The 22,259-nt window shown below is 44.4% G+C and overlaps 1 protein-coding gene across 3 annotated transcripts in view; it reads left to right on the forward strand.

Annotated features, from left to right (window-relative positions):
- The window catches only part of RNLS (renalase, FAD dependent amine oxidase), a 70,500-nt gene that overhangs the window by 40,092 nt on the left and 8,149 nt on the right, over positions 1-22,259 (forward strand). For 2 of the 3 annotated variants that reach the window (XM_061363847.1, XM_061363849.1), the window contains exon 5: positions 12,291-12,464. The exons of the other annotated variant lie outside the window; for it this stretch is intronic. In XM_061363847.1, coding sequence (XP_061219831.1) covers positions 12,291-12,464 — 174 coding nt within the window. The remainder of the gene's footprint in view (positions 1-12,290; positions 12,465-22,259) is intronic. 3 annotated transcript variants of the gene reach the window in all.

Genomic DNA, 22,259 nt, shown 5'->3' on the forward strand with positions numbered 1-22,259 from the left:
TGAGCTTTTTACATTTTGGCACCAGAGAGCAACAGAACTGTGTGTAGTACTTCGTAACTTGATGTAGGAAGGAAGCTCTTCTAAGTCCTAATTAATTTGCAAATTAATCCAGATTCATCTTCCTGCTGTGCCATGTCATTACAGAGGACTTAGAAGAGCTTCCTTCCTACATCAAGTTACAAAGTAACTTTTGCAAATTAATTTGCAAATTAATCCAGAGGAAATGTGAGAATGAGCTTTACTAATTTTTTAGCTAAAATTTTCCAAGTCTCTTAGCTCAAAGATGGGATCTTAAGTCTATACAGAGGTCTCAGGATAAAATCAGATTTTGTCAAAGATGCCTTCAGCTTCTGTTGTCTTCAGTCACAGAAACTATCAGGCTTTGCGACAGAGTCACGCATAATAAATGATGCTCTGCCTATAGTATGGAAACTGTATTTGCAGTCATGCTACTGAGCATTTTATGATAGCATGTCATATATATATTCTATAGCATTACCTATGAATGATTGCAAACTAGAAACTGGAGTGTACATGTGTGTTATATATTTTATTTGGACTTTATTGACTTATTTGTTAGGGTTCTTTGTAAGGGATTCTAATTTCCAAGCATGTCCAAAATCCCCTGGATAATCCTGGGTGGTTTCATTCCTTTGCTGGAAGTAGTCAGTCTGTCCTGACCTGCCCAGTCTGTCAGATATCTCTGCTCACTCCCAGTTAAAACTGGAAGAAATTTCCCAGCTAAGTCATAGGCATTTTGAACCATTACAAGGCTGTCTTTCTTTCCCTAGTGGTGGTGTAACTGTAAGAAGAGTTTGGATTGTGAAAATTCAGTTATTGTCTTCTCCTTTAGTTTTATTTGCTTATAATGTCATATCCTGTTCTTCCCGAGGTGGAAGCTTAACAGAGATTCATATTGTAAACCAAGATGTCATTAATTTTGAATCAAAACCATGTATACAAAACCCAACAGTGAATGGGATTTCTGTGGTGTGTTGTGTGTGAGCATTGCGTACGCTTCAAGTTTGTGAGGCTAAAAAGTTATGTGCTGTCATTGTACACATCTTCAGGGGCTGTGTTGCTTCTGATGGCATCACCAAAGCAATTACTAGGTTTTTGGTTGTTAGCTTCTGCACTTACAACCCAGTCATCCAAATAACGAGTCTGAAAAGTTCTCCATAAATAAAACCACAAAAATTGTGAATCTAATGTCAATATAATGCATTAAAGCCATCTGCAAATTGGACGCCAAGAATATATGCTGAAGAGAACAGCATGGAGCTCCTCAGCTGTGTCTAATTGAGCATACAGGTTAAGAGTAAGCTATGAAATTGGGGAAAGAGGACAGAAGACTGTTAAATTTAAAAAATTAATTATATATTAAAAGTAAAAAACAAATACTGCTTTGGACCAAGGTTGGTTGTTTTTGTAAGAAGTATGACCCGAGCAGAAGTAATTAAAGGGAGAGAAGGCAATGATAGCTTTGCAGCATCCTCCCATACCAGTCTCCTACAACAAAACTCCAAGTTATTTGCCAGTTTGGGCTGGAAGAGGCAGGCGCTGGGCTTGGCCTTTAGGGTGATGGCAGGGTGCACACACCCAAATGTGTCAGCTCTTAGAGCAGGATGGCCCTTTCAGAACTGCTAAATGAATGTTAGCACAGCAGCTGCAGCACTGTCCAATGTTTGGCCAAGATCTTCCCTGGTTCCTTATCTCTCCTCTTTTCTCACCTGCCCTTCATCCAGGAGGCTGGACATGGTGGTAATCTGTCCTCATGCCAGCTTTGTCCCTAGTCCTAGTAATGGTGCAATTTCATTTCTCTGATGACAGTAAAAGTTGACTTAAACAGAGTGTGTGGTGTTGTAGGAGACTACTGTAAATGTTCCATGTGAAAATTGATGAAGGTTTTAGTGTAATAGTGAATTGTTAATCATCTTGTTAGGAGCTGCTGGTGGACAGGTATTCAAGCTTAGTTCTCAAAATCATGAACTTAATAAAAGAAACTTATCTTCTTTTTCCCCAGCATCTTTCTTTTCCAGTTAATCATTTGTGTTTCTAAACGTACCTTACCTCCATGTGCGACAAACTTCAGATAAAGACTTGTGCCAAGTCAGCCAGGACTGCAGTGATTTGAAATAAATTTTAGTTTGGATGTTGCATACACACAGGAGGGAGCATCGTGTTGCATCCAGGCAGGATTATTCAAAAAAAAGTGAGCATAATAAGCAAAGGAAAAGTAACACATGGTGTAACTTTTTTTTAGTGAGTATTTTAACGCAGGTATAGGCATGGCTGCATTTAACTGTTATGCTGCTTTTTAAAATAATCTTGAGCTCTTTGATAAGGAAGCTGGACTTAAAACTGAAGCCTTTCTCATAACCTCTGCTCCCTCCTACGCAAAGGCAGAAGCAGGAACAGTCTGCATCTTGAAATGGACAGCACGGTGGCAGAGGGCCAGTGTTGTGGCGCAGTGTCAGGGTTGATGACTGTGCAGAGGGGGATTGCCTGAGAAATCTGTCCTTTGTCACCACTCAACTAGAGAGAGCTCAGGGCAGTGCCTTCTTGCCCAAGAGAACAGTAGAAAAGGCCTCCACAAGACAGCTAAGGAAAAAGAGGTTGTCATCCAAGGAGGCTTTGTTACGTGAAGGTTATGATAATGTGCCATCCTGAATAATTTGTCTCCTGAACAGAGCTATGGCAGCCCTCTGTCAGCTCTGACAGTAAACTGTATCTCCAGGTGCTCAGCCGAGCTGCCTGTTCTGCTGGGCGAGAATCTTGTTAAAATCTCGTAACTTGGTATCTAGGCTGAAAATATCTTTGTTGCAGTTTAACCACAGTTTCCTCTTGAACTTTTTAAATCATGGTGATCACTAGCCACTTACAAATACTCTGTCACCAATATCATCTGATTGATGCGTTTAGACTCACTGTCAGCGTGTCACTGTCAGATGCTGCAAATAAAATCTTAAGCAAAGCAGTCTAAGGAAATAATGAAACCTTGGGGAGGATAAAGTCAGTGGCAGGGTTACTGACAATGTAGCTGCAAGAGAAGCTTGCGGTCACAGAAATGAAGTATGAAAAAAATGAAGGAGGTGAAGAGAAACCTTCCTAGTCAAAGGCTGAGTTGAGCACTAGGAGTTAAAGGGGGGCTTGTGCACCAGCTTATCCATCTGCTGGAAAATAAGCAACACCTACCACGATCCGTCATGAATTTGTCAGATTTTCTTAAATCTGTATGTCTGACAGAATTTTCCAGAAGGTGAGAGAGAGAACAAGAGGAAATGGGCAGGACATTTTATTTCTCTTTGTGTCATCATATGGCAGGTGGGCACTTGGAGTTGTACAGGGCTGATTTTGTTTTCAGAAGAGGAAGCAAAGGCCCTGAAAACTGGGGTGGCTGGGCAGTGATAAAAGCTGGTTTCCTCCCAGGTTGTAGGGACCTTTTGCCATCCAGCCTTGATGGTGAACATTTCTAGGGATGAAAGGAATATTTCCTTTTCAAATATGACAAAGTGGGAGCTGGAGCTGGTTCTGAGGCACTGCATAAGCCACAGTCACTGGCAAAGCTTCAGCTGAAGTTTTTGCTTACTAAAACTCGAGCAGGGAGGAAACACACAGGGTGACTGTAGAAGAACCTTTTCCCTCCTGTAGTCCTTGTGGAGAGATACAGGGGGATAGCAGGGCTGTTGTGCTTAGCAGAAACTACTAGCACCATCATACACACCTGTGCCAGACTGCTTGCTAGGAATGTCTTAAGAAAGTGCTGAAAACAAGCCCACAAGGAGCTGGAGTTACACTGAACTGGGAGGATACTCTGGAAAACTCATAAAGCTCAAGCCAGGCTCTAATGCTATTACAACCAAAGCTGAAGCTGTCAGATTAGAAGAATTACGAGCTTCCAGTAAAAAAAGTTAAGACTAAAAAGGGCAATTTTTTCCTGAAAGAAAAAACTGCAAGTCCAGCATCCTCATATTTTGCTACTTTGGTAGCACTATCATTCCTTTAAAGTACTGCTATAAGTTTTATTTTCTTAGTGTTCAGTGGCTGGTAAAGTCTAGGTGGTTCTGGATTTACCTTGGCATACCTAGTAAGTGATTTTGAGCATATCAAGTGGTAGATGTGTGCATTAAAACACCAGCTGTATGTAGTCTTTTTTGGAGCTGCTGGTTGTCAGGATACAACATCCTATGTACCATCAGGACTGGATGGTGGACCAATATAAGAGCATTTTCCCTCCCATTCCTGGAAGTCTTTCAAACCAGGATCTCAATTTGTTTACCCAAGTTTGCCTACACATCCTTATGTGCATGCAAGAGCTGGATGCAAGCATCCCAGCTGAGCTCTGAAATCAGGTGGTGGCTTGAGAGAGGTAAGTATCCACAAGCTTTTAGAAGTACTAAATTAGGAATAACAAAACTTTCCAAAGCACGTATTATTTTGAATGCATCTTACATTGTAGCATCTGCCTTTACCTGCAGTTCTGAACATGATTTCTCCCTGTACCCAGCATCTGCGACTTACAGTGACAAGTACATAGGACTTTGTGTGAAGTTATGGGTAACCTGTCTGCTTCAGTTACCAGACTGACCTGAATCCTTTATTGACCCATCATGTCTCTTTCCCCATCTCTGCTTGCTCAAAGTTGCAAGTCCAGTCCTTGCTAGAGCTTCTAACAACTGCCACAAGCTAGTGGGGAATGATAAAGGTGCTTCCTAGCTTCTGCGGTGCCTTTCTCCAGATAAAGGTGCATATTGCAGTACCCTCCCTTACTTGCTGGGAAGTGACTAAACATTGAGGATTAAACCTTGATCATCCTAGTTGGTTCTTAGCCATCAGAGCAGCTGGGTTTATTTTTGCTTCCCTGGCCTCAGTGATGGTAGGCAGGGTTCAGTCCTGGACTCCTGAATGGCATGGTGCCTGTGCTGCCAGCTGAAGCCTCAAGCCTCGGCTCTCCTCTCTCTTGCTGGCCCTAATGGGATCTCTGGTCCTCTCCTTCCCACACCATGAGTGAGGCAGCAAGGTGACATTAAAGTACAGGAACAGCAGACAAAAGGCCCTTACTGTATTTATTGTGTGTTACAGATAAGTAATCCACTCTGCTGTCAGTGTCTAGAGAAACAGCAAATAAACTATACGTGCCCCTTGCTTTTATGTGATGAAATCTCCAGAGGACATTTACTTCAGTGGCATTTGCAGTGCAGCTGTAGCTCAATTTTTCAGTGGAAAATAAAAGATTTTCATGCCTTCATTTACTGCTTTAAAAATGTCAGTATGGCTGATTCTTATGCAGGGCACTTCTGTGGTCTGAGAGCTGGTTGGGGTTTTATTTTCCAAAATGTTATTAAAATAATCTTAACCATTTCTGTTGGAAAGGGAAAAATTAATAGTTTTGTGGCTTCATACACAATATTAAAACAACAGTCTGGTTTTCCAATAAAAGTATGGAAATCCAAAATGAAGGCTTACTTCATGTCCTGAGATCAACTTGTTGGCCTTGCTAAAATGCATAATGGATGGAGCAGGGGAAAAACCTCAGTCTTACAACAGTTCTTGTCAGTGAGCAGCCTGTCACTGAGTTGCCTTCTGCCACTGACCAGTATAACCAGCCGTCATTACTCTGTACATTATTCAATCTCCCCAAGGCTTTGGAAAGTAACTTCTTCCCGAAGCTGTTCCTTCCCTCTCTGCTGTGAGCAGGCTACCCTAGCTGTTACAGCCCTTTGATCCACTAAGTCACAGCTCTGTCACGTCTGGCTGGTGCCCACACCCTTAGAGCGCCTGCCCTCCCTCTTCATCCCTCTCCTGGGAGGGAAGTTGCTCAGCTGGGATTGTTGACTTCCCTCACCCGCTTTCGCCAACAAGCCCCAGCCGAGCTCCCTGTGTGCGTGTGTACTGTGTACCTGTATACTTAAAGCTGATAAAATTGTAACTTATTTTTGATTACCACAGTGCTATTCAGCATCCATCTCCAGTGACCCGTAACACCTTCTGAAACTTTATAGCTTGCAAAGACAGGTACATAAAACAATGTTAAGTCTTAAAGGAGGTACTTCAGAGCCAACTGGCAGGCTTGGCTTTGGTAACACTTAGTGTTGTGAAGGTTGTACCTGCTGAAGCACTCCATGTAATAAGCCATTTGCCTGAGCAAACTAAAACCCACCAGTCCCTTTCCCCGCAGCAGCCCATGTGTGCTGTGGAGCAGAGGCCACTCTCAGTCCCCCCGCCAGCTGGGCAGTTCATCTCAGATGCATTCCCACCGCGCAGAGGTTTCTGGATGCTGAGCTTTGCTGGGGGAATTTGCTTTGGAGGCTGGAGGAGTTCTTGTTTATTTTCTTTTCCCTGAGGGGAAATGAGTTGCCGAAGTAACCCGGACAAAGAATAGTGTTTTAGATGGGATATTACAGCCTCATATTTATTTGCTTGTTTATAGGACATTTATGTTCTTTTGAAGCACAGCAAGAATGCATAAAACATTGTGATTATTTATTATAGCTGTAAGAAGGGGGCCTGGTGGTGATGAACATCTCAAAACCCAGCTGTGCAGAGCCCTTACCTGAAAGAGGACAGGCGGAGTTTCTGGATGAGATATGTCCCTTCTGCCAGGCATTGTGTGTTTAGCAGCAGCTCTGTTCCCTGTCCAGACTCTTGTGGCCTGCCAGGAGGAACTGGAACAAGCACTGCTGAAATCACTAACATCGTGTTCCGATTTGGCAGTAAAGATCCCCCGGGACGGTTCCTTGATGCTGGCGCTGTATGCTTGTGCTTTTAAATTCATTGCTTGAGTGGGAAGTTAACACAGGCCAGGGAGCTTTTCTAGTGAGGTGGGATGTGCGAGGTCCTGTCACGCTGGTATCCTTTCCTCCAGGACAGACCTTCAGCCTGCCCTGCATCCCTGCTTAATCCCCTCCTCATCACAGGTTTTGTTAAGCAGTGGTGCCACACCATGAAATCTCACAGTCCTGGGTGCTTGCAGAAGCAGGAGAGAAGCTGTGGAAGAGGGTAAGAATGGAAGACAGAGATGACAGCTTGCAGGAGGCTTACAGAGCTGGGGGAGTCCTGCCATTGCCTGGGTCAACACAAAACCTTTGAATGGCATGAAAAGCTGTGATGAAATCACTGTCCTGCCACAGCCTGGGGTGGTCACCCTGCCAGGCTGCTCTGGAAGGTTGGCATGTAGCCCTACACACCCAAGAACCCTGTGCCCCAGGGGAGCAAGCTGCCCCAGAGGAAGGCAGACACAGGGACTATGAGATTGAAGACCTTAGGCCCACTGTAGGAGAGGATCTGGTTGGAGACCAGCTTAAGAACCTGAATGTGCACAAGTCCATGGGTCCTGATGAAATCCATCCACGGGTCCTGAAGGAGCTGGCAAATGAAGTTACTAAGCTTTGAAATGTTAAGATTTGAAAAATCATGGCAGTCAGGTGAGGTTCCCGACGACTGAAAAAAGGGAAATATAACCCCCATTTTCAAGAAGGGGAAAATGGATGACCCGGGGAATTACAGACCAGTCAGTCTCACCTCTGTGCCTGGCAAAATCTTGGAGCAGATTCTCCTGGAAGGCATGCTAAGGCACATGAAAAACAACAAGGTGCTTGGTGACAGCCAGCATGGCTTCACTAAGGGGAAATCCTGCCTGACCAATTTGGTGGCCTTCTATGATGGGGCTACAGAACTGATGGACAGTGGTAGAGCAGTTGATGTCATCTACCTGGACTTGTGTAAAGCGTTCGACACTGCCCTGCACGACATCCTCGTCTCTAAATTGGAGAGACATCAATTTGATGAATGCACCACTCGGGGGATAAAGAACTGGCTGGATGGCTGCAACACAAAGAGTTGTGGTCAATGGTTCAATGTCCAGCTGGAGACCAGTAACAAGTGGTGTCCCTCAGGAATCGGTGTTGGGACCGGTCTTGTTCAACATCTTTGTCGCTGACATGGACAATGGGATTGAGTGCGCCCTCAGCAAGTTTGCCGATGACACCAAGCTGTGTGGTTCGGTTGATACGCTGGAGGGAAGGAATGCCATCCAGAGGGACCTTGACATGCTTGTGAGGTGGGCTGATGCCAACCTCATGAAGTTTAACCATGCCAAGTGCCAGGTCCTACACCTGGGTCGGAGCAATCCCAGGCACAGCTACAGGCTGGGCAGAGAAGAGATTCAGAGCAGCCCTGCAGAGAAGGACTTCGGGGTGCTGGTCGATGAGAAAATGAACATGAGCCAGCTTCAGTGTGCGCTTGCAGCCCAGAAAGCCAACTGTATCCTGGGCTGCATCAAAAGGAGTGTGACCAGCAGGTTGAAGGAGGTGATCCTGCCCCTCTGCTCTGCTCTTGTGAGACCTCACCTGAAGTATTGTGTGCAGTTCTGGTGTCCTCAAAATAAAAAGGACATGGAACTGTTGGAACAAGTCCAGAGGAGGGCCTCGAGGATGATCAGGGGACTGGAGCACCTCTCGTATGAAGATAGGCTGAGAAAGTTGGGGCTGTTCAGCCTGGAGAAGAGAAGGCTGCATGGAGACCTCATAGCAGCCTTCCAGTATCTGAAGGGGGCCTATAGGGATGCTGGGGAGGGACTCTTCATTAGGGACTGTAGTGATAGGACAAGGGGTAATGGGTTAAAATTTAAACAGGGGACGTTTAGACTGGATATAAGAAGGAAATTCTTTCCTGTTAGGGTGGTGAAGCACTGGAATAGGTTGCCCAGGGAAGTTGTGAATGCTCTGTCCCTGAGAGTGTTCAAGGCCAGGTTGTACAGAGCCTTGGGTGCCATGGTTTAGTGTGAGGTGTCCCTGCCTGTGTCAGAGAGGTTGGAACTAGATGATCTTGGGATCCTTTCCTGTCGTGTTCTATGGTTCTATGAAGGCAGAGGGAGCCTGAGCAGGGTCCTTTGCACATTACGGTTTTCAGAACCAGCTGTCCAGGTTGCAGACACAGATAGAGTGTCTACATCATGTCTTGAAGTCCTGGGGCAAGATGGGAGCCAACAGTTAGTCATCTGGGACATGCTCCGGATGAAGCAAGAAGAGATGACCTTGAAGAGAAGTTCTTGCAATCAAAACTTTCTGGTTTTCTCTGGAACATACTGTACAGGGTTGTTCTTCCACAGAGAGCATGTATGTGTGGTGGAAAAGCCTGTTCAAGGCAGTAGCATACCAACAGCATTCTCCATGCTATACTGTTACTGGGTCTTGGTCACAGACCAGCAGTATAACAAGCAGGAACCCTTCTGTGCCATAACTTACACACAGGCAGCTTTGCCAAGGGAAGGTGACAGCAGAGGTCTAAGGGTCTTTGACCCAGTGCTTAGGGGAGTTCCTGAGGTCCATGGAAAGGAGTTGATCTTCCTTGGAAAGATGCAAGGGCAAGGTGGGAGGCAGATGGCCTAAACACCTTCTCAGAGGGGTCACTGGACTGGAGAGGGAAAGGGAGCTTCTTCAAACCCCATCATGCTTGCTCAGCCAGTCCTGCTCTCCTGGGATGGCCTGTCCTCTGGCTTCCTCTGTCAGGCAGCTCCAGCACCACCCCCCCAGTGCAAGATGTCTTATTTCTTGTTCTTTCTTCTCCCCAGCTTTTTATGAGTTTTATGAGGCATTTCAAGCTTTATATCTGATGGGATTTGAGATGGAACCTAACCAGTGATCTTCTCATGTGCTGGTGATTAGGTAAGGCTGGTATGGGAATGGATGTCATGTGGGGTGGGGGAGACCAGCCAGTAATCTCAGTTAGGAAAGCACTCTGTACCTGAGGTTACTGCTTCAGGGCAGGAGGCAAAAAGCAGCCTCTGGAATTGGTCTTCTTCATGAAGTACAGAGCAATAATGTGGAGAGACATCTTCAAAAAAATACACAACTAGAGAAACAACAGGATGGGGCAGAGACCTAAGAGTAGACTGGTACGTTTTCAGGTGAGAGATTGTGAAAGTCTGCAGGCCATGCATACTCCTGTAGAAGGCACCTGTCTGTGATGAGTGACCTCAGTATCCTTAGTGAACCTTCTCTGGTGGTTCACCAAGGCTTCTGAGACATAGTAGGCTTCATGGCTTACATAGTGAGACTGTCAGACGTCCTTGAACAGGGACATAAGTTGTGTCCCTACACATTTTGGGAGGCCACGTGGGAATGTTGCCTGACTGGACTAGTCATGACAGACTTTGAACTCTGAACCTGTAGACTGAAATGGTCACCCACAGGTTGGTAAGATCTGGGGTGACAGCAGCCCTTCTCTCCATCAGGATGGGCTCAGTCTCCCCTGCTCGTTGTCATCAACATGTAAATAGACTAGGAATACATGCAGTCTTGGTGCTGTTTGAGAAAGCGGTATACCAGTAATGGTGGTGAGAATGGAGCTTGATGCATATTGGTGGTAGGTAGGTTTTGCAGGTTTGTGGCAGTTGTTGAGGATTTCAGCATAACTGAATGTGCGCTCAAATGTGTATCCTGCTGGAAAACGCTCCACCAGTGGTTCTGGGCTCCTGCTCCTCGCTGGCACTGCATGACTCAGGAGTGCCTGCATCCTGACACCGTGAACAGAGGTTTGATTTACAGCCCTGGTTCACAGAATCTCAGTTTGGCACAGCAGGAAATACCAGTTTCTGGGGAGAGAATGTGCTGGTGGAGTGACTGTGAGATGAAGCTGTCCTGGTCGCAAATTCTGAGGAGCAGCATTAGTCATGACATGGTCACGTCACATCAGCGTTCTTCAAAGCACATTAACTGCAATCAGTTGGAGGTGACTGTGGTGTGGGTACGGTACACAGAATCACCAAGGCCCACCAACTCTTGACTGGAGACACCAGAGCAGGGGTCTTCAGCCTAACACTGCTCCCAGCAGGTGCAACGCTGCAGCTGCAGCAGGTTGTTTGTGGCCGTGTCTACCTGATCTCCTGGGAGTGGACAACCCCTTTAGTGGACCCCGTTGGTGACCCTGCACAGGATTTTATCCAGTTTGTTGTTGTCTCCCTTGTACTGGGGGCACAACAAATTGCACAGTGTGTCCAGGTGCCAGATGAGACCTTACCTGAGGGGAATAATACTTTCCCTTGACCTGCTGGATGCTCTCACACTGGGCTAGTTGGCCTTCACTGCTGTGACTCCTGGCCAGCTTGGCGTGCATGAGTCTGCAGATGCCTCTCACCTGTGGAGCCTTGCATGGAGAGCTGCCCCTTCCAGCCCACCTCAGCCTGTCCCACTCAGGAGGCTGGACTGTCTTGGGGCAGGACTTTTGCTGAAGTCTTTCTGAGGTTACCACTCAACACCTTTGGGAAGTGCCATGGTAGATATAGCTGGCAGCTGCTCATTTCTTCATACAAGCTATTCATCATGTCAGTTGAATTTTACATAAAATGAAGCACCTCAGTTATTGTTCTTTCACCTCTCAATACGAAATCTCCAAACAAGCCCAACTGAGCATGCAGTTTCACATACAAGTGGGACCACCACTGTGATTTCTTGTCTTCGCGCATCCTGCTCCAGCTCCCAGAAGCACTGGCCATCCATTCAGTAGGAAGAGATGTGGTACCTAACTCCACAATTAATCAAACTGTTCTACTTCTCTTTGGCATGAAAGAAAATCAGATTTGAATGCACGGTGGGGTTAATGCTACTTTGTACAGCTTTTCATGAAGATTATAAAATTGAGACAAAAAGCAGATCTTACTGTAATTAGAAGATATAAGAGTTAATCATAGGGAGGAGTGGATTCATATTTGCTCTGAAATGTTTTAAACTGCTGCAAAGTATCTTCAGCTGAAGGAGCTGAACTTCAGTATGAGCCCTTCGTGTACTGAAGTGTTTTCTACGTCCATTTGAGTAGCAACACAGAAGTTGCAGGGCTGTTTTCCCCAGAGGTTCAAGAGTCCCTTGTGTTCATTTTGTTGATATGTGCAGTCATTTGAGGTTTTGAAGAGTTATACAATATTTTACTTGATGTGCTAGAGGCAACCCAAGCCGCTTATTCCCATTTATTCACCCTTTGAGAAAAGATTTGGAAAAAAGTCACCCATAATTGAAATTTCAACTCAGAAGCAACGAGGGGAGAACTGGGAGATAAGCTGTCACCAGATGGGGAGGGTTGCATGTGGAGGCCGTACTCTGCGTAATGCACCACTAACACTTCATGAAGAGGTGTCCCAGAAAAAATGTTACAAAGCACTAGGTTTAATATTACATTCTTAGTTTTAGCAGTCTGGTCATTTTCAGGAAGGAATAATCAGCGTAACCACAGCATTCACATATTTAATGTTCTGAGAGAAGAGGAATTGACTGATGGAGTTGTTTTTTTTTCCACAGTAATTAATGAAAGTCAAAAGCAGCAACTGGAATCTGTGAGCTACTCCTCCCGCTACGCTCTGGGACTTTTCTATGAAGCCGGTACACGGATTGATGTCCCCTGGGCTGCACAGTACATCACTGATAATCCCTGCGTACGCTTCATCTCCATCGACAATAAGAAACGCAATATAGGTCAGTGCTCCCATTATTTCCCTTAAACACAGTGACAATACAGGGTGTAGATCATGAAAAATGCTGTTTAATTGAGTGTTGCTATTCTCAACAGAGCAATTATTTAACTCCACGCCACAGTGGATAGCATTTCATGTCACATTTGGCCTATAATAAAATACACAATGAAAGCGGGAAGGTCCTCAGAAAATCACCACCCAGCACATGGTTTACGTTACTGCATTTGTAAAACCGGTGTCAGGGGATTTGAGACATCAAAATATTGCTATTCCAAGAAAGAGCTGGAGTTCCTTTGTTGTAAGCATTGGTTCACACACGTGCCAATTTATCTCCCATCATCCATTACATTACAACTCCTGTCCTTTCCACAGAGCATGCTTGCAAGTAGTAATGAGTTATATAATCGAGGCTATTCAGTCTAATTTAGAGTTAGCCAATGTGCTTTTATAATCATGGAGAACCCTTGTAATGGTTGCACCATTACAAGTGCAGCTTCTCAGTAAAGCTTGGAGACCAGCCCACAGGGCACACACATCTTATCTGTTTCTGGAAGGTGGTACTTGAGAAAGTATATGTTTTATTTATTAAATGTATTTCATATACCATGAATATGTTCGCACAAAATAGCTCAAGAAAAAAACACCAGCATTTGAATTTCATCAAGTTAATTAGGAGCTGAAACCACTTCCCAGTTCTGTTACTTGCTCACGTTGCAATGATGCCCAGATTTAACCACATCCGTGAAGTAGGGGTAAAAGCCTACCCACCTTTGTGGTGGCCTACAAAGCACTGTTACTCATTGTCCCAGAATAAGGAAGGATTTTCATAATAGACTGCTGCTAAATATGTAATTATTAAGTATTGCCAAATTCACTGTGCTAAAGCATGTTGAGGTTCAGACCTAGAAGACTTCTGTTTGTAGTCTTCCTTGTTCAGCTGGGATTCGTTGTTTCCTGGCCAGTCTGCAGACCTCAGTTATGTTATAACCATATGGGCAGGGCACTGAAAACCTTGCCCGTCACCCTTATATCTACACACTGTCACCATGCTAGTAAACAGCTATAAGGTTGAGCATCCCCTTCCTCTTTTCACCGTAAACATGCAATTTAATGTAATAAGCTATCATAAGGATGTGTCACAGTGTAACAGCAGTTCTAGTGGCCAGGACCTCTGAAGATCTCTGCTTCAGCTCCCATTCACAGCAGGATGTGCTAGCACAAGGTCGGGGCAGCTGTTCTTTAGTCTCTCTGAGCTTAAAAATAAAAAAAACAGAATGGAGGTCCCCCACATTGCTGGTGACCTGTCCCAGGGCTGCATCTCCGCTGGAGGAAGAGATGCTTCTTGATCTTCAATCTGAACTTCCCAATGTTCAGCCTGTGGATATCACCCTCTGTTCCATTGCCTGCCTCTACCAACTGAAGAGTCACAGTCCTTCAGGTTGGAAAGGACGACTAGAGGTTGTTTGGTCCTATTCTCATGCAAAGTTTGAATTTAGATCCAGCTGCAAAATTCTATCATGTTATTCAAGGTCCTGATGTGATGTGATTTGCCACCTTTGCACTGCTGGCTTATGTTCAATGGTCGATCCACCAATAACCAGCATGATCTTTTCAGAAAGGTCTATTGCTTAGCACAGTTAATGCATAGGGTTGTCCTGTGTCAGACACAGGACCTTGCACTCCTCCTTGTTGTGGTGATCGTACAGTTCAAGTTGGCCCTTCCAAATATGTCCTTCTTTGCACCAAAGCCAGCTGGGTAGCAATAGCACTTGAACTGCCTCCAGAAACAGCAGTTTATACTGGGAGCAAAGGTGCTGGAGAGATGGATCAAGTCACCACTGTGGAAGCCCAGTTTTATTATTTTTCCCAAGAATTTAGCCTGTTGGTCTGAAAAGAAGGAAAAGTTTTTGAACCAAAAGAATGGCTGAACTGAGCAAAATAAAGATGCAGCTACCCTGATATGCTTTCTCTAGCAGGGACCAATAGTGAATATGTAAAAAAAGTCTAAGAAAAGCCAAATACAGAGTGATTCTATTTTTTTCTTTGGCATTGTTTCCTTGTAACTGACAATGTGCAGCTGGAGATTTTCTCGCATGTAAGATTATATTGCCATTGTTGTGTTTGATGATAAGTAGTTGATAGTTGATAGCACCTACTGGTGTTGTCAATCCCAGCTGCCTGATGCTAGCTGTGCCGAAGAAGAGAGCCCAAGGGAGAAATTCACCTGTCCTTTCCTCAACTGCTTGCATATGTTACCTCAAAGTGCCAGCAACAAATACGGAATTAAAATGGAATTATTGAATACTGAATATTGATTTTTCAGTATAAATTGCATATAAATGCAACTTAACCAAATAGAAAGTGTATTATTTGTGCCATATTGTTAATATATAGAAACAACCAGAACATAAGTGTTGACACATACCTTTTTCACTAAAATTTCCCTCATATTGTGAAGGGATCTGTTTATATGAACAAAATTTTCCAAGAAGAACAAATTATATGCCTTCACAGGGCTGAAACAAGCTGGGGGCCAGCAACTGAAGGTGAGTTCTTTCTGGTAGGTCTTTCTCCTTCTGAAATATAAACAGACAACCAGCTGCCTTGACTGTGCTGTCTCTTCCAATGAACTTGCATTTTGCAGATTTACACTTGGTTCCAGGAAAAGTAGTACTTGGGAGACAGCAGTACGTGTTAGCTGCAGCAGTATTTCTGGCTGTGAGCACTTGAGCTGAGCACAGGAGGGTTGGAAAGCATGCCTCTATTGTGTTCAGCGATGCTGACATAAAGAAGTATAAAAATCAGAAGTGGTCACCAAGCGATTCACTTCAAATGCATGCACAGCTCTACTGAAAATAGAGATACACACACACACATACATCAAGAAATCATGGGCAAGAGGAGGAGCTGAGTGTGAAATTTATTTACATGTGCGGAGTATTGCAGCCAAAACACATGAATATGAAGTTCCTTTATGCTTGTTTTAGCACATGTGCAAATATTTTGCATTTGTATTTTTCTTTCCATGCTCCTGACCTCCAGAACATTTCAATGTACAGCAGCACCTTGCTGTCCTTTGTTCACCCTTTTTTTTTTGGGGGGGGGGGGGGTGTCCCATTGCTGATGCTTTAACACCATGCCCCACTTACCATACTTCCCATTCTTCCATTCTTCAACCTTGACTGGTTGTGATTCATCTGAAGAATATGGTGGTGAAAATGAAAATGTGAGCATTCAGAGAGAGACAGCAGAAATGCTCAGGCTAAGGTTTATTTTGGATCTCCTGGGTGAAGCAGCTGAGATCTTTCAGGGTAGTCATCCTTCCTAAAAAGCTATCACCTTCTCCAGCTGATGTCTGAATGGTCCCACTTCCACCGTTCCTCCCCTATGCCATATACACTGTCCCTGTATATTCAGTTGTGTGTTTTTTCTCAAGCACCTGCATGCATGCATCCCTCCATTGCAATAGTCTTAAGAGGGAAAATTGCTTTGCTGCCCATCAGATGTGGCTGCAATGCTTATCACATGGTGTACATCCTCAACAGATAGAGGAGCATGGCTGCAGTTCTCTAAGCACAAGTAAAACTGACTAATGGATCAGACACAAACAGAAATTTGATTTTTCTGGTGTTTCTACACATACTTTGATGTATCTGCAGTTAAGGAGATTTATTTAACCCTTGTTACCACCTCAGATACTAATATTTTAGTTAACAGCATTGAACTATAGAAATCCAAATGAAATAGCTCTAGCTTTCTGATAAGGGACTCTTAATTAAAACACGTAACTATCAAAAAAATAGCTCCATCTATATGGCGTCTACCTAAAGTCAAGTAGTGTAGCCCTCAAAGAATAAAAGGGAAAGTCTAGCCCTCACTGTGGAAGTCCCAACTTTTTTTGTTTGTATGAGATATAGTAGTCCCTGCTTTGACTCATTTGTTAAAGCAGAGAATAAAACTTTCTCTTACACAGGTTTCACATTTTATCAGTGAAATACCCGAAACAGCCTTGTTGATATAATTATACAATAGAATGGGTTTGTTAGCAGAACTGGTGAGTTGCAGTCTGTAATTCTGTAGAAATCTCAGCCTTTACTTGCTCTTAGAGTTGCACACTTCCCCCAGGACCACTGGCACCTCGCTGTGTTGTGATGAGCTGCAGAGCTCTGAATTGCTGCTTGTTGCATGGCAATTGCAGCCTCAATGCCTCTTCTGGCTAGGATATATGGAAGCATCTCCTCTCTTTTTCTTTTTCCCTTGGTTTCTTTATGCAGACTGCTCAAGGGCTGCTGGTTCTTCAGACATCTAATGTGTAATGGTATTCTTTAAATCATAAGTTTGCATTCAACGTAACTCTCATCAGCATGTTCCATGAACTTCTGTAATGGGGAACAAGCCAGGTGAACATTCCATCTTTCTGATAGTCCAGGGGGGTGAAACAGAGCAGCCTGGAAGAGTTTTGTCTTTGTTTACACTGTTAGAGAGGAATCTTCGGTGATGGACTAACCCTCGCTGTGATGGGAGGAGGTAGTGAGCCTGACCTAGGCACAGCTTAGTCTGCCACGTGGGGAAGGCACCCAGGGAAGTCCCTGGCAGCTCTTCTTGGCAGCACGTTACCACCATTAGTTGGCTTCATTGTGACACAGCCTAGTTCCTTACTGATAACTATGGGTGACATCTGTTTTCTTCCCAATTTATGTGGAAGTATCGATAATGAAGCTGTTGTTTCTGTTTTTCTGTACTGTTGTTACTACTGTAATCTGGAGCACATTGATCCTTTGAGAAGGAAGGCTTTTTGCATCAGCTGAGGATCTCAGCTGCTGTTCTTAAAACTGCATCTCTGTCTGCAGAGGTAATGTGCTTAAGCATTACATAAGAAAGAGCCTACAAGAGCTGTATGTTGAATTCCCTATGTGGTATAAATGAATATTAAATATTTGTGTGATTGGCTGCCTTAAACACCCTATAAATATTTATAGCTGGTCACTGGGACAGTGGGAATTCTTCAGTATAAAATATTTCAAGCCTTATCTAAGTAATACTGCAATGTTTGCATCTCTTTACATTCTGGAGACTAAAGATAGATGACAGATAAAAATGGAATCTTTTGCTTCAGGATTGCAAGGTTATATAATTTAAAGGGAAGACTTGTCTTGCAGTTTTTCAGGATCAGTGTAATTCTTGAGTATCCTTTTTAATTTTAAAATACAGATGCCTTTATCTTCTCAGTACTAACATGAGAACTTTTAGGAAGATGGAAGAGTTACAGAGTTATTTAGGTTTTCACCTCATTACATGGCCAGGTTCTTTGTAATCCCCTGCCTGCCCTGCCTTCCTTTTAGAAAACTAATAATGAAGCTGCCTGTAAGGATAATGGAATACTCAATTTCTGAATATAAAAATGTTAGTGCCATTCTTTACATGGAGTCTTCCAAAATGTGCTTTGCAAGACAGAGCAGATTTTATTCCAGGGAGAATACAGGACCTTATGAACCACAAGAATTTCTGAGGATAACTTGGAAAGCTTGCTGTTTTGCTAACTAGCAGCATGGCATTTTGAAAGCAAACCTAGATCTCGCTAGCTTGCTTGCTAGGTGTGGTAAAGTTAATCACTGTTCCTTTTTTTTATTTTAGATACAGTTTTATAAGGCCTACATGCATGTCTTTTGGCAGCTTGCTGACCCCTCCCAGGGAGTAAGGATACAGTTCCAGCATCTATGCTGCCCTCCATGTTAACCCAGCACTATTTCCTTTACAGCCTGGCTTCGAGGGTTTGTTTGGTGTGGCAGTGATGCAGCCCTTCTCCCCATGTTACCCAGGACCAGAATGGGTTTTGAATGGCAAAACACATCTTCCCAGTAAGATTCAAAAATCCTGAGGGGCAGGGAGCAAAACCATGTCTTGTATTTTTGTCAGTATCTGTTCTGACTTCAGGTTTTCAGAGAACCATAGGACAGTTTGGGTTGGAAAGGACCTTCAAAGATCATCTAGTCGAACCCTCCTGACCTTGGCATAGATTCTCCAGGGAAGAGTAGCTTTTACATTTTTCAAGGGGGAAGATTTTTGTGGACAGAAGTTATGTTTTGTTTTATTGAGGTGTTTATGCTTTGGTGATCTCTCCTTCCGCTTCCTTCCCTGAGACTGATGGTAAGGAGGACACGGCCACCACAGAAGCTGACTTTAAACTGACTTTAAACATCTGAGAACTTCCCAGGACAGAAGAAGGTCCTCATGGAAGGACTTGGCACCAGGGGCTGTTCACATTGTCACTGTCCTGCAATACAGAGTGTGTGGAGGAATTTGCCCACAATTGTTTTTATCCCACCATAACAGTGACAGCTGCACTTCTAGCCCAAGCAGCTTTGCTGAGCAGCTTCACCCAGGACACTGTGCTCTTCTATCCTACCTATTATCCTACAGTAAATATGTTATTTAAAGCTAGGAGCCACCTTTCTGATGCTGGATGCTCTTGAGCCACAAGCCACTATGCTGGGGATGTGGCCCTGGGCTTTGTTCTCTATGCTTTTCCCCAGGACATCTTTTAGTAGCCCTGTCCTTTTCCTGAAAGATAATACTCCTAACAGGCTTAATCCTGCATAAATTCTTGCTGTCAGCATTGTGTCCTCTTTTTTTTACCCAGCCTGTGTGATTCTTCCAGCTGGGATTTAATGATGAGTGTTGAGGCAGTCCCAAATATTAAGAAGCTGATGGCCACTTTCCACTTACAGTCCAAACATCTTTCCCCTCATTTCCAGGTTGTAGGTTAAAATTCAGTTTCCCCAGAGAGTTCAACATTGGGAGACTTTGCTAGTACTTAATTCAGTTATAACTGGCTGAAGTGCAGTGTATAGTGAGCTCTAGTTGCTTTCATGCTTTGTGTCTTTGACACCCCTTCCAGATAGTTCATACATCTTCTACCTGTGACAGCTTCTCCTTCACAGTACTCAGTGTTGGAAGTCTTCCTCGTCTGTTTTCATGGGCTTATACAAACCTACCAAGCCCCAGTTGGAGGCAGCAGGGTTGGGGCTTCTGGTCTGACCCTGCTCCCAGCACTGCAAACATCACAGCTATAGCGGGTGTCCAGGTGAATCAGGGTAGACCTCAAGGATGGAGACCCCACCACCACTCAAGGCCCCATCCTAGGAATGCCCCACTCCCATGGGAAAGGGCTGTATCCTCATGTCCAGTTGGGATTTTCTGTCAATGCAGTTGTGCCTGTTGGCTCTTGTCCTGTTGCTTTGCACTTCTAAGAAAAGTCTGACTGTGTCATCTCTGTCACCTTTCCTTTAGGATGTGGAAGATGCAGTTAGAATCTCACTTTTCAGTTCCCCCCTTACTTAATTCTGCATTTGTTTTATTTCCTGTATTTTCAATTCATCCATTTGCTTTTCCATTGTCGTGGTTTGAACCCACCCAGACAGCTTGTTACCCACTCCCCCCCCTTCTTGCTCTCCCCCTACTCCTGGAGGGACGGAGAGGAGAATCAAAAAGAATGCAACTCCCACGGGTTGAGATAAGAACAGTTTAGTAACTAAGGTATAACACAAATTGCTGCTGCTACCACCAGTAATAGTAATGATAAAGGTAATAACAAGGAAAGAGAATACAACACCTCATCACCAGGCAACCGATAACTTGCCCCCCCAGCCCGACCAAGCACCGACCGATACCTCCTCCAACCCTGCAGGCCCTCTAGCCCTTCCGGGTAACTCACAGTTACCTCCTGGGCATGACGTGCTGTGGTATGGAATACCTCTTTGGTCTGTTTGGGTCAGGTGTCCTGTCTCTGCTTCCTCCGGGCTCCCCTCCTCCCTGGCAGAGCATGAGGCCCACAAAGTCCTTGGCCAAACGAAAACATCATTTTTATCAGCTCTGTTCCCAGCACAAAAGTCAAAACACAGCACTGCACCAGCTACCAAGAAAGAGAAAAATGACTGCTACTGCTAAACCCAGGACATCCATGTATGTGGTTTCAGACTTGCTAAAAGGGGAAGACACTGCTGATCATACTGACAGTGCAGCTGGACTTTTGCTCTAAGGTGCTTTAGCATCTCCCATAAGGTCTTTGTGAACTATACTTTTCTGTGGGGGAGTGGTGGAAATTCATACTTTGAGACCTAAAAAAAAGGGATTTATTCATCTCTACTACTTTGCTTAGTCTTGCAGGCTGCTCAGAATGAGCCAAGATATCCCAAAGATGGTGGCCGTGTTAAATCTGGGGCCCACATCAGACCCTGGCTCCACCACTCTTCCCATCCCATAAACAAGCTACTCCACAGTCTCCAGGGTCTGCACAGGCTCAGCTACTGCTGCTGGGCCCGGCAGGGATGTAGCAGCTGTTGCGACACTTTCCCTGTCACAGAGTGAATGCTGGGCTGGATCAGCCAGAAATCATGCAGTTCTTTTCTGTTTACATGGACCTTTAAAGTTAAGTGTTTATTCTCAACATTTGTCACTTTGCATCTACTATCCTGTGTTGGTCCTGTGCAATGCAGGAGAACAAAAGAAATTAGAATGAGGAAAGCTTAATGCAGAAGGGAAGGAAATTTGTAGTTGAGAGTATTGGATATTCCCTGTGCCACGGAGGAAAGTTCAAAGCTTGGGCAGAAACTATGTCTGCCAAACTGCTGTTGCTGCACAGAATGATACCAGCACTTCCCTTCCTGGCTGCAGCCTCAACAGGGTCTCTGCACAAAAAGTCACTTTCTTCCTGGTGCAAATCAAGAGAGGCAGACCAGGAGGGACGGGGGTAGGCACTGTGGTGATGCAGCTCACAAAGGAAGGAGAGCCAGGCACAAACTCATTGTGCTGCTCTCGTAGGATCCCACTGGGGTCCCTCAGCAACTGCTGCCAACTCTGGCAAGGTAGCTCCTTGCTCATTAAGCAAGTAGGTATAAGCTACAGCCAACTGCCATCTCATTCAAGGTGTGACCTACCTGGCATCTTATGCCTTCCACTGCATCAACTGATCAGACTATTCGCCATGCAGCTGGGATGAGAACTGGAAGAAGTTGAAAGCTCTTATTCTGCTTCCATTCACCCTTAGATCATTACCCCTCACACTGCCAAGTGTTCTTGGACATGCCACATCTCCCATGCTACTTTGTCACCTACTAGCATGACTGTAGATGGCTTGCATTCTTGCCACAGATAAAAGAAATAAAAATCTCATGACAAGCCCTGCCAGAAGCTATAATTTTTAAGCTGTTGCAGCCTGATCTGAATGCATAGGGAGAAAAATGATGGTTTTATCTCTGCAGTGGCTGAACAGTCGCTCATACCCAGTGCATCAAGGGTGAGATACACCCATTGTTTTCAGGGAAAAGTGTATTTTAAACTCCCCTCTAAGCCAGTGTTTTTGCAAGAGAAAGAAAAGGGCTTCAGGCTAAACTTGATCCTTGCAGGCTGCATGTTTTAGTACTGGAAGGCTGTGACTCAGTGGCCTCTGGAAGCTCTCCAAGCTATCAGTAGCTCAAAGAAGAAATCAAAAACTTAACGAACTGCCTGTTCTCCTGAAACTTGTTTTGTACATGCTGTGGAAGAGATGAGAGATTTGAAAGAAGGCGGCCGTGTCCAAGAACCATTGGCTATAACAAGTCACAGCAAGCAATGAGTATTTATGTTATTAAAAAGTTAGATGTCTTTTAGCGAGCCTTTTTGCCAAATTTATGTGGAAGAATTTGCCAGAATACCAAGCACACTGTAATAAATTCCAACACACCTAATAGGCTTCCCTACTTGGTCTGCTGTCACTGAATCTGTAGGTAGGAATGTCAGAATACCTGTTTTCTCCCCC

This window comes from Neopsephotus bourkii, unplaced genomic scaffold (assembly GCF_033783945.1).
Source record: "Neopsephotus bourkii isolate Nb327-2 ecotype Australia unplaced genomic scaffold, CSIRO-AGI_Nbou_v1 NB_1181, whole genome shotgun sequence".
Taxonomy (NCBI): domain Eukaryota; kingdom Metazoa; phylum Chordata; class Aves; order Psittaciformes; family Psittacidae; genus Neopsephotus; species Neopsephotus bourkii.